Source organism: Anas acuta, chromosome 3 (assembly GCF_963932015.1).
Source record: "Anas acuta chromosome 3, bAnaAcu1.1, whole genome shotgun sequence".
NCBI lineage: Eukaryota > Metazoa > Chordata > Aves > Anseriformes > Anatidae > Anas > Anas acuta.
In genome coordinates, this window is record NC_088981.1 from 99,044,190 (window position 1) to 99,057,502 (window position 13,313).

The window sequence follows — 13,313 nt, forward strand, 5'->3', positions numbered from 1 at the left end:
ATCATGAGCACAGAAAACTGTAAAATAATAAAAACTTAAATATATTACCCAAAATAAGTGGGAAAAAAGTAAGTTTTACCGTGTTATGTAAAATAATAGAACTTTTAGTTTTCTCCTAAAGAGAAGAAGAGTACAAACAAAAAATGAATCAATTTTGCTTATGCAAGTACTACACCTTCAAAATGAAAAGCCAAAATATATTTATGAGTAAAAGCCTATGGGGAAAAAAAAAAGACAAAATACCTGGTCTCATTCTCTTTTAAGAATACAGGCTGTTCTAACCAGTAAATTGATTTCAAATGTTTCCACTGGAAGTATACTAAGTTCAATACTCAAAATATGTTCTACTAGAAGAGGAGTTAGTTGCTTAAATTCCTGGTGCCAAGGTCTCTCTGGATTTTTCAAGGATCACTTATGAACATGATTGTAGTTTGCTTTGGCTTGAAATGTAAATTAAAATTAGCTCATTGTGCTATATCATGGGTACAGCATTTCTGTGATACGATGTAAGTATATTTAGTGCATTTTATTGAAGGAAATGTTTCTTACTTCATCCCTCACATGATGAGGAAAGCACAGAAGTGGGATGAGGAGCTCACTCCTTGTGTACAAAACGCTGAGCAATTATTTATGCACCCCATCCCTCCCTGGTGGTCTAGTGGTTAGGATTCGGCGCTCTCACCGCCGCGGCCCGGGTTCGATTCCCGGTCAGGGAAAGTTTTTTGATGGGCAGAGGCCAATGGGATGAAGTCCAATGTGGCTAAGAGCCAGGTCCTGCAATTTGGCCACAACTACCCCATGCAATGCTACAGGCTTGAGGCAGACTGGCTGGAAAGCTGTGCAGAGGAAAAGGATCTCGGGGTGCTGGTCGATGCTTGCCTGAACATGAGCCAGCAGTGTGCCCAGGTGGCCAAAAAGGCCAACGGCATCCTGGCTTGTATCAGGAATAGTGTAGCCAGCAGGACCGGGGAGGTGATCATCTCCCTGTACTCGGCTCTGGTGAGGCCACACCTTGAGTACTGTGTTCAGCTTTGGGCTCCTCAGTACAAGAAGGACATCAAGGCCCTGGAGCGTGTCCAGAGAAGGGCTACGAAGCTGGTGAAGGGCCTGGAACCCAAGTCCTATGAGGAGTGGCTGATGGAATTGGGCTTGTTTAGACTGGGGAAGAGGAGGCTCAGGGGAGACCTTATTGTTCTCTACAACTACCTGAAAAGAGTTGTGGGGAGCTGGGGGTTGGCCTCCTCTCACAGGTAACTAGTGATAGGACTAGAGGGAACGGCCTCCAGTTGTGCTAGAGGAGGTTCAGGTTGGAAATTAGGAGATATTTCTTCTCAGAAAGAGTGGCTAGAAATTGGAACAGGTTGCCCAGGGAGGTGGTGGAGTCTCTGGTCCCTGGGGGTGTTAAAGGAAAGGTTGGAACTCGTGATTAGGGATGTGATTTAGTGGGTAATATTGGTGATAGGGTGATAGTTGGACCAGATGATCTTGGAGGTCTTTTCCAACCTTAATGATTCTGTGATTCTGTGTGATTGCTGATCTACTCAGCATTCAACAATTGCTCAATAGGTTAATGCCTTTTGACTGATCTTGCCATATTCAACTACCTTGCAAAGAGTTTTCTCTCATTCATTCAGCCAGGAAACAAGCCAGAATCAATAATCCCACACCCCAAGCTCAAATTTCCTCCTAAAACTCTTTCATATGTGTATTCCGAATAAGTTTTCTTTGTTTATTATAAAAAGTACATGAGCCAAAGAAAATTTTAATGAAATAATTACACCATCCAAGTTTAAGGCTCTGTTCTTTGCATACTCCATAAATGCTCTACCCTTGCCTCATGCAGGGATCTTACTGAAATCAGCCTAAAGCTACAGAAACAGGACTCTATGTTGTTCCATTCTATCAACAACTAACAAACTAAAATGGTTCCCTTATTAATATATAACGTGAAAGAATTTGTTTTCCAGATCAAGTTCTTCATTTGTGTAAGAGAATTACTCAGCCAAACTCTGATTAAGCTGGTGGTGAACTCACAAATAATGTGCCTGCTGTAAATTCAGGTCAGTTTTGGGGAGATGATGTGCTGCTGTGTGGCTAGTTCAGCTATGTTCAGCGTGGCTCTGCTGGAGCAAGCTGGGATCTGCTTGCTCAAGAAGCCAGGGTTGCTCATTGGCTCCCAAGGGACACACATCCTTTATAGACCCTACTCTCCTAAACAAGGAGAAGCATTTGAGCAGGTTGCCCAATGAACTTGTGCCATCTCCAGCCTTGGTGGTTTTTAAGACCCAAATGATATAGCCCTGAGCAACCTGGGGTGTTCTTGTAGCTGTCCTTGCCTTGAGCAGAAGGCTGCACTAGAAATCTGCTGAGGTTCCCTCTAACCAGAATTACCCTGAATAATCCTGTGACATAGGCGCTTGCCTGCCTTGGGATTGATATCCCCTTTTCTAGGATGAGCTACAGCTCAGACAAAAGTTTACTGCTTTGGAGCTGGGGTTCAAGGAAGCCTCTGAAATCTAACTCTTGTCCAGCTGGAGCCCTTTAAAAAAGCAGCTATTGCTCTGCCTCAAAATGTAATATAAACAGACCTAGGCAGCATATGCAAACACCAGCTAAGCCCACAAACCACATGTGTGACATGTCCTTGTTGGATTCTCTGGTACTTACATGTAAGTGATTTACAGTTTTACAGTTGTGAGCAACTTTGTATGTATAACTACAGTTGAAAAACTTACCAATAGTATTATATATATGTAGTCATAAATTAGGACTTTCTAAAATCATCAGTTCTTGAGAGTTTAGAATTACTAATAAAACAGATCTGGGCCATTATTACTCCATATACTTCTTTTTATTATAATATGTTTCTGCTGTTACTATTCCATATGTTAGCATGTAATGTGTATGGCCATGCACCCACAAAGGTACACACACACAGACAAACATACTTACATCAAGTTTCTCTATTCCTCTTTTAAACTTACTTGTTTCGAAGCCAGATAATTTCTGGTTTAGGATTGCCTTCAGCTCTGCAAGTGAAGTACACTGTATTCCCTGAGGTAACGTCCACATCCTGAGGCTCTGATGTAATTCTTGGCCTCTCTGTATCAAAAATAAAATGTATAAGGAATCCTTACTTGTTTCAACACTTCTAAAGAATGGTAAATAAATATTTTTTTCTATATACCTTGTAGAAAAATATTTTCCACAAATGTTTTAAATTAAAATATTTATAAGCTTAATCAGGATTAAACAGAGTTTTCTTCATGTAAAAGTGACTGCTGCCTTTCTGACCTCCATTGTTTCCTAGGAACTTTTAGCAGACTGGAAATAGATTGTGCAAATTTGTATCAGGTTCTAAAGTAGCTGTTTTATTTATTTGAACAAAGGCTCAATTTGCTTATGAGGAACAAACTTTAAAGCAGCAAGCACAAGTGCCATTTAAAATAACTTCCTCTAGATTAGTATCAGTGCCTAACCTACCTCCTACAGAATAATTTGTCCAGCTTGCTTCCTGCAGTTTCCATATTCAGGCTGCTTAGATGTGCAGAGAGTTGGGAGGATGCCGTTTGAATTATTCTCACACCAAATCCCCTTTTACTATCTTTTCCAGGAACACTGTAGACACTTATGATTATAATTCCCCTGATCAGAATTATACCCAACATATAAATAAAAGGTCAATTAGTTATTTTATATCTTCTAAGGCAAACGCCCATTGCACGGTGGAAAACCTGCTTTATGGATTCAGAAAAGGAGAGGTGCTGAGGCCTGAGCCCTGCGGTGTCCATTAATCCTGCAGTGACAGAGGATTTCAGTGCCCATATAGGGCATATAACCCAATAAATACAGATGATTGTAAAAGAAATCCAGTGACCTAACCTAACAAAGTCAGCAAGAGTTTTAACAATAAATTCTCTGAAATTAGAAGCAATTATATTTGTTTTCATTCCTTCTTCTCCTTTATGTAAAAGGGAATATGGGACACCGACAACTTTAACATAATACCAAAGACCCTAGCTGACAATCAAATCTGAAATATAAAAAGGAAAAATAAACTTCTTCTGGATAGTCACATTTAGTTTCTTAATGACAAACTCCAAACACATGTTTCATTATACTTGTTTCATTAAATATAAAAATGACCAATTCTGTAGGAAGAAGACAAAAGATTGGGAAGGAACACAGAGAGAGTTCTGGAAATACTCAATATTAACCAGAAGCAGTCAGTGTTACCAAAGAGAACAGAAGAACAAATTCTAATACAGTCTGGGTGTGTTTAACACATTAATTTGCTGCTTCAGCACGAAGCGGCAAACCCACCACAGTTAAGTTCCTCTGGTGTTATCGTGGCCACTGATCGTCCCTGGATCCTTCGTGGATACTCGCAGGTAGCGGCTGCCTGGGCATTTCCTGACTCCGCATACGTCTTCAGCAGCTCCGCTAGCCACAGGATTTCACAGTCGCAGTGAAGAGCGTTTGAATCCAAACGCCTGCACAAAACAAGAAGTGGCCACCGATCTTATTGGCAAGCTTGGGCTATTTACAGACAGAAGGCAATCTTGAATGCAGTTGGTGGTCACTCGCTTGTATGCATTCTGGCGGTCTTTATTACAAAAGTGCATATAATTTTTACTGCACGGGTAGAACTGTGTTCAACCTAGCAAGCATATGAACAAGACTTCTTTTCTAACTCCACATTCAGTGAAAAAAACTGAACTTATTCAGATGTTGTACAAACCTTCCTAAAATAAGCAGCATATACAATTCTCCCCCCATTTTTTTCCTGCTTAATACTTGTTCCTGCAAAAGGATCAGTTAACTTGACTTTTTTACAACTTTCCATTTTGTTGGTAATGTAACTGAGACAAAGACCCACAGTTGTATTTAAGTGCTAAGCTTAATAAGTTGCTCATTGAGTTCAGTTAGTAACCTCCTGCAACAGGAGCCTATAACAAGATCCATAAATTCTGTTGACTTTTTCTAGTTACTATGTGGGACATTGTGCTTTCTAGTGGAAGGCCCTGTAGGAAAAAAAAAACAAAAACAAAAAACCCACAAGTATGGTAATCTGTACCATTAAATATATGTACCATTAAATATGTATACACTGGAATAAAAGTTGCATGACAAAGTGACTTTAGTGTATATTTGGGGGTAGTTACCTTTTTGATAATTTTGACTAATATATTGACTAATATATTTTCACTATATTATAAATATATAATATATATTATAATATACATGTTTTATATATTTATATGTGTATTTATAATATATTTATAAATACATATATATATATTTATAATATATATTTGTACTGTATAAATGTATAAACATAAAGATTATATTATATTTAATAATATATTAGAAAAGCAATCAAAAGAAAATATCCAAATAATCAGATACTAAAGGACATCATGTAAGGATAACCTAGTAAGACATAGACAAGAGGGTAAAAAGGAAGGAGCTGTTTTGTGTATTATTTAGTCTACATAACAAAGTTCTGATAGTGAACAAGACCATACGTCTACACATAATTTGAAGACAGTAAACAAACAAAAGGAATTAGTCACTAGAGATGGCAGGATATGAAGCAATGGTCTCACTCTATGTAAGTAAACAACTGCAGCACCGTTTAGGAACAATGATTTAATATTTAAAATACTTCCATAACGAAATACTTTGTCAAGAAAGATAAACTTTGCAAGATGAGATACACTATAATTAGACTATTCAAACTTTCTTTAGTTTGATAATAGTTCAATTTACTTACAGTCTCTTCATAGATTCTAAGTGACTAAATGTTCCAGGAATCAAATGAGCTATTCTGTTGTTATGCAAAAATCTGTCAAAAAACAAAGAAATATGCATGTAATAATTCAGATTTTGACATGTACACATTTTATTTATATTATTCTTAAAGTTAATTCATGGAAAATAATTTTAGATTTTTTTTTAAAACCTTTCCCAGCAATTCACTGACTGCTAATTTTTACCTAATTTCTAAGGTATATTTGTTGATCCCATATAGAGAAAAGAAGCCATAGAATGATAAAACAACTAAAAAACTAAAATGGAGTTCAAAAGCATTCAAATGAGCAACTCAAAAAAAAAAAAAGTCATTCTGCTAAGGTAAGCCTGAAAAGATTTTCTTGGAAAAAGTTACTTAACAGTTAAAATAAAATTTTTAGCCTAGAAATAATTTACAGGATGATAAGAACATTATTTTCTGATTTTGAACATTTGATTTTATTCAAACAAAGAAGCAAGGTGACTCTTCTGCATCTTACCCCAAGGTAAACAAACTTACAGCCTTTCAAGTTTTGGAAGATGGGTAAAGGACTCAGGTTCCAACGTTTCTATTTGATTAAAGTGCAGATACCTGAAAATATGTCAAATAAAAAGAAAAATGCTGAAACAGTTTCCTTAATAAAGGTAAAATATTATAAAGCATTTTGCTACTGTTTACATGTTTTACACATCTAAATGATGACCATGATGCAGTGGCCTAACCTTCTTTTGATATCATCTGAACTCTGTACTAGAAAATGAAAAATACAGGAAGTCACTAGCAAGAAAGTTTAAACACTGCTATATATCATGTGTGTGTGTGCACATATACTTGCAAAAAAACTGTCTGATGACCTTTACTTTGGAGATTTTGGAGATACTACTTTGAGCACTCTTTTGCAAAGTCTGGTATGCGTGACTATGCATCCTTGCATATATGAAGAAAACAGTATTTTAATAGGGAAATGTTGCATATTCTTTTTAAAGATATTTATAGTTTCCAGTAGAATAATGTATAAATTGAATATTTCAATAATAAAGAATAAATTGAAAATTTCAAGATGCTGAGAATGCTATGAATTTAAAGCATTTAAAGCTACTAGGTCTCTCAACAGCTCAAAAGACAAAAAAAAAAATAAATAAATCATAGCATAAAACCTGAATCAGTCCTAGAGAAAGGGTTCCTAGCAACTAGTGTACAATTAACCACCTCAGCTGTGCTCTGGTTGATGCTCTGTTGATGCTCATGTAAGCTCTTAATATTATACAGCAATAAATACATACAGCTATTAACCCCATAACATGGAAAGAGTTTAATGGAATGGGGTAATCAACCAGATTATTAATCTGCAACTGGTACGGCAAAAAGGACTTCAAAGGCAGGCTCATATCAGTCCTGGCTGTGAGCACTGAGCTGTGTAGATACCCCACAGCTTTGCAGAGGAGAGAACAAAAACAAATTGATGGAATTGTGAAAATGATTTATAGACTTCAGATCCTTATTATAACCAAATGTATCCTTTAAAAGTTTCCTGTCTGACTGCTACCTCTGACAAACTTGGAACATCTGGAGAGATTGTATATGTAGCAATCACCATGGGCTAAAGAATGATAAAGCCCATCACTTCAAAACAGAGAGAAAATCTCAGACCACCCAATCTTCTGAAAAATAAATAAATAAAAAATCTCACAGCACAAAAAGTAGGGAAAAGGCGGCCATGGGAGCTCCCTTGTACTGCTCTGCTCCCTGACCTGAGCTGCACGGCTGCACAGTGCGAGGCCCAGAGGAGATGGCCGTGGATGCTCTCGTTCCGGCACAGGCTGGAAGACGTGTGGCGTGCTGATGCTAGGCACGTGCCTGGCAGCCTCCCAGCTCCCTGCCAGCAGCACAGCCAGAGCACAAGCCAGTGAGCAATGCCAGGCAGCAGTGAATGGGGACAGCAGGAAAAATAAATAAAAAAGCCAATAAAGCGGCATGGATGTGATCAGACACATCAGAGTGTCAAGCCTGCTTACTGCCAGTGCAACATGTAGCCACGGATCATCGTGAGAACAGATTTTGATCCTGTTTGCATAAAGAAACAAGAAATGTGTAATCATGCTTTGCCTGCCAGTCTTCAGCTCCGTTTTGAAAATACTGGCCAGTTTCATCTAAATTAAAAAGACAGACATCTCAAAGGCAGCAACCTCCTGCAAATGTCATTCAAATCAAGAGTGGAGAGAAGAGTGACCCTGACTAGGTCCAGTCCTGCAGAAAGGCTGATGGGACAGGGATGGTGCCTAAGCCTCAAGGCACTGCTCTCCCACCTCCACCGCACCAGCAGCTCACAGCTAGACAGCAGCAGGAGTTGTGACTTCTTCTAAAGCAGCTTTGCTTTTGGATAAAAAAAAAAAAAAATTCCAGGCACCATTTTTTTCCTGTACAGAGAGCAGGGTGGTTTTTTTTTTTTGTTTTTTTTTTTTTTTGTTTTTTGTTTGTTTGTTTGTTTGTTTTTTTCCCCTGTTTTAAAATAGTTAATTGTCTTTGTATTTTTATCATTCAAGTATCTCTTGTATTTCTTTGGCACTAACAAAGCAAGATTTGTATGCATGAGCAATACCTCTAACTAGAACTAACTAATAAAGGTGGGGAAACCAGGCACACTGAAGCACCCAGTACCTTCCCCAGGTCTACAGATCAGAAGTGATATTAGCAAAGACAGAAAAAGAGAGGGCACCTCTCTCAGACTGTTTAAGTGACACATATTTAATTAAACCCAAAGCAACACCTCCTAACTGCTGTTCAGTATTCCAGTCAACAATAATTAAAGATGTAAAGGATAGCTTTTGTGCACGAAAACTCATTTATTTTTTCCAACCAAATTAATCAGTTTAATTAAAACAATACCTCTGTTACAAACCTTGCCTTGTTTATACTCTCAGATCATCACAGATACAACTGCAGTGATCCAGGCACTGGAGCACATTGTAACTGTCAACTTTACCTCATCAGAAACCATGCTGACTGCAGTAGCACAAAAATCAAATAATGAAGTTCAGCTAGGGAATGCTCTGAACTGCTTATATGCCTACTTAAGCAGGGCTTTACAGGCTTTTAAAGGTCTAAGCCTTTTTTGAGGTCTCAGGCTATTTATGAACAGAATAAGGTGTTAAGTATGTAGACAACAAATGTAACTGCAAAAAAATAGAGGCAGAAACTAGACTGTATTATAGGTCACACATTATAAGTACAATAGAAAAAAAAGAATAAAAAATTCCTGGCTGCATGATCTACTCTTAACTCACATTTTATCATTTAGTTTACTTACATTCTTTTTTTGTATGAACCACAGTAATGCTTTTTTTTAATGGATTTTATTTTTTAATTAATATAAGAATTTCTCGGGACTGGAAACTCATCCAGAAGGTAATCATATTCAAGAAATAATCTCACACTGTCATGTCTTTATAGACATCTTTTATATTCAAAGTGTAACAAGCACTTGAAAAAAAAGCAGTATGATGGAATGAATTTGGTATTAAAATACTTTCATACTGCAAATTAAAAGAAAAAGCATGCAAAACTAGTTTTTAAAGATTTTTGTGTTTTCCTTTTTTTTTTTTTATTCAGAATTTGTTATCAAGTAGGAAACAGAAGGAAAGGAAATATTTAAAGAAAAAAAAAAAAAGAAACACCTAGAGGAAAATAAAGATTTGATCAAATAAGCACAGCACAGTTTTTTTTTTCTTTGTTATCATTAACCTTGGAGGATGAACTGTACTTTAAATTCAATATTGGTGGCATTTCTCTTCTTCCACAGGAGTAAATTTCAGATCCTATCTTCCTTCATAATATTATTGTAGAGGATTACTTTTACCATATATGCCAACTGTTCATTTCCAATAGTATAGCCACTTCTTTGGAAAGTACTTAAAACTCATTAGTAACATATCAATTATGTTCTAAATAAACAGCTTGTTTGCCATTTTGATTATTTGAAAGAGAATGAACAAACAGATTTTCTTGCCCTGCTCAGGCATATGACAAGAATTAACAGCTTAAACCACAAGGACAGAGATTCAGATTAGACATTACAATAATGGTATAAAGTACTCAAACAGAATGCTTAAGGAGATTATTGAATCTGTTACTTAGACATTCAAAATAAGGCAAGAATCCAGCCATTTACAATGCATGACCCCAGCTAATCTTATTGTAGAATAATAGTTACTGTACTTCACATAACCCTCTCTCAAATTATTTTATTTTATTTTACTTTATTTATCTCTTCTTCCCTACCATAAGCATTTTAGCAGTACACCAAGACATTAATCAAGCTCCACTATGTTAAATCTACATAAAACCTCACGTTTATGCAACAAGCAGGAACTCGTTGTAATATAAAACTTTTAAAAAATCATAGCAGCTTTTGACACCAACTGAAAATTGAATTGAGGGAAATACATAAAATAAATAGAAGAAGCTGCATCACGGCATGTAAGATAACAATTTTATATGTTAATTTCCCCAAAGACATGTATATATGAATACAATCTGCAGCATAATTCTAGCAACATCTTACAAAGAACAAAAATAGTATGTTAATGTGAAAGTTAAAAGAAAATGAGAAATTAATATTCCACTAAGAATAAACATTTAAATAATTCTGTGAGTATCTGGGACTCCCACTAGCTGAGGACTGCAGAGAAAGCATGTTGTACCATGAAAATCTCTTAAATGAGATATTGAAAATATAGCAGGAAAGCCAACTAACAAGTACATGCATTTGGGAACAGACTGAACTTAGAGCTCAAATTTACAATCCAATACCAAAAACTCGTAACCTCCCAAGCCAGGTATTTCTGATGTTTCAGGTGGGAATCAGTGGTCTATGACTAGAGGTCTATGCACTAGTGATGTAGGCATAGAGAGGCAGCTTTGGTTTCCTTTCAGGCACCCTGGCTGACTTCATTCTGCTGCTCCAAAAAATACAGATTTCCTGCAAGTTTATGTCATGTTTTTCAGACCCAAACATACATCCTGCAGGTTGAGAAGGGTCTAAACTGGTCCTAAGTAATCACTTTTAAACAAATGTCTTTCTCCCTCCACACTCTGCAATGGCTGAAGAGTTAGGCAACAAAATATGCATGGCTCAAGTTCTCAGTGTGTTCAAGCACCCAAAAAAATGCCAAGTGTTCTCAGAATTTACTCTACCACAAGTGAATTTCAAGGTCTGATTCAAAGATCTTATTGTCCTGGCAGAAATTTCCAAGGAAAAAGATATTTCTACTACATCAGCAGCAAAGAATTCTGTCGTGGAGGTTTAGTGGGATACTGCCAGCAGCAGTATTTGCGGCTGCTTTTCTTTTCTTCCTTTATACATGCAACAGTCCTCTTAAATCAAACTGTACATACAGTTTCTCTCCAGTATTACTACTGAAGAATGAAAAAAAAAGTATAATTATATTAATTAAAAAGTGCTTACTGTGCAGTTTAATTAAAAAAAAAATCAACGGTCAGTTTCATTCTGTTTCATTGGAGCACAGGAAATTACTGTGAAACATGTGTGTTCTCCTGAGGTGTGGAGCCACAACCTCTCCTCTGAGAACCTGAGCAAGAAAGGAAAAGAGCATTTGGCTGAGCCAGTGCATGCAGGTTGCAAAATGTCTTTTGACATTTTTTGTGCAGGTCACAGTAGCCTGCAACTTGGAAATGTCATACCGAAGAACTGACACAGTCCCAAGGTGAAGCTGGAGAAATTGGGAAGGTGTTGTTTGGTCTTGTGAACACAGTATCTTTCCAAAGATAATGTGATAAAACAAGATCTTGTACAGCCAGGACCTATTTACGAGACTCTAACTTTGTTTAAAATTTGATTTTATGTAGAGTAACATTGAAGTGATTCCATAAATATACCTCAGTGTTTAAAATTCTACACAGAAAACAAGAATTGCTATTAGCATGCAACTAAGCCCTACCAGTTGCTGTCAATATGCTGTAGTAATCATTTCTAGAGCAGGAGGAAGAGGAAGAGAAAGGTGTTAAGGGAACAAATGACATTTATATATGTTTTATAATCATCACTTTTGTTTTGTGCAGATGCTCTTCCTTCAAAAGGCATCAACTGCCTTCTAAAATGAGCTTCCATGATTTGTACACCATCTGAAGTATTATTTTACACACTATGTCCACTAACGTCTGTTAGAGGTTTATACTAAGAAGGAAACTGGTACATATCATAGTAGAAGAGATTTTCAGCCCCCAAAATTCACGTGCTACAAGACTTGTCAGTTTAGAATTGTTATTTGGCAGTCGGATTCTGAAATAGCGATGCATTTCTGTCTCCTTCTGTTTTTCTAAACATTACCGTCATGCATACTAATGCTTTTTGTTTATAAAACAAAACATAGTTAAACCTAACAGAACCAATACAGTCAGTTCTTGTAATGCTACTGCCTGCATTTTCATTTTCAGCAGAGATTTATCTTCAGTCATTATAGAGGAAAAAGTGTAAGACTAATCAATCTAGACAACAAAGATTACTGAAACAACTGCATTACAAACAATGAACTTTCTTACTTTCTAAACATCTGTATATGGCAATCATTAACATGTATCAATAATAGTAAGGTCTTAATTTAAAATCTCTAATTGTTTATAAAATATAACAATACTGAGATAAACTTCAACAGACCAATTCAGCTTTAGTTACAGTAAAAAACAAAGTAACTGCTGTAGTCAAAGGAATTGCAATATTAAAAAACCTACAGAAATGAAATGAAAATCTTTCTCTAAGCAATACACATTAGTTTTCAACATTTTCCACAATTGTGCTCTTTCTTTGTCAAAGCTATTTCATAATGTATAGGGACACAGGGAATGCAAATCCCAAAAAAAAAAAAAAAAAAAGACAAACACAGAAATGAGGAATTTGACACAGAGATCAATTTTGTTTTTCCACATGTCCACATGCAGGTGATTACGGGGCTCTCTGACTAACAACCCATTGAGGGCAGACATGCAAAGCATGCAGGCAGGATGTATGGATTGGAACGTGCACTTTTCCTCTGCAGGGGAACCATGGAGATGACAGCACAGAAGAGAAAAGGCACTTACAGTTGTTCTAGAGAGGCAAGTCCTTTAAATGCTTGCCTGTCAATTGACTGGATTTCATTCTTGTACAAATAGCTGAAACAAGAAACAATCAGTAATATTAGTACACAAACAAGAGCTACATGAAGGTGGAAAAGAAGAATTAAGTTGACACATGAAGACAGTTTTTCCACTACATATTAGGAAAAAAAATACAAAACAAAAACTAAACACATAAACATAAAAATACTTTGTCCTTGAGAATTCATCCCAAATGTTTGCCAGGAGAAACAAAAGTCTGGGGCCTTGTAGGCTGTCACCCACATGGTCTTTGGCTTCCCAGTTCTCACTGTTATTACTTACTGCTTCTTTGCCCCTCAGTTTCTTGGTAGGTTTGCCAAAAGTCAAAATAAATTAAATTTAATGGGGCAGAATTGCATCAGGCTGC

General features: G+C 36.6%; 1 protein-coding gene and 1 non-coding gene across 3 annotated transcripts in view; one reads left to right on the plus strand and one right to left on the minus strand.

The window, feature by feature from the left end:
* PXDN (peroxidasin) overlaps positions 1-13,313 on the minus strand; it is an 81,759-nt gene that overhangs the window by 35,098 nt on the left and 33,348 nt on the right. Inside the window, exons 4-8 of one of the 2 annotated variants that reach the window (XM_068678489.1) lie at positions 12,890-12,961; positions 6,314-6,385; positions 5,777-5,848; positions 4,324-4,493; positions 2,985-3,102 (exon numbers count right to left, since the gene is read on the minus strand). In XM_068678489.1, coding sequence (XP_068534590.1) covers positions 2,985-3,102; positions 4,324-4,493; positions 5,777-5,848; positions 6,314-6,385; positions 12,890-12,961 — 504 coding nt within the window. The remainder of the gene's footprint in view (positions 1-2,984; positions 3,103-4,323; positions 4,494-5,776; positions 5,849-6,313; positions 6,386-12,889; positions 12,962-13,313) is intronic. The other variant, XM_068678490.1, reaches the window with a different exon arrangement.
* On the plus strand, positions 645-716 carry TRNAE-CUC (transfer RNA glutamic acid (anticodon CUC)). Its single transcript has one exon. It is a non-coding gene; the product is annotated as a tRNA-Glu (tRNA).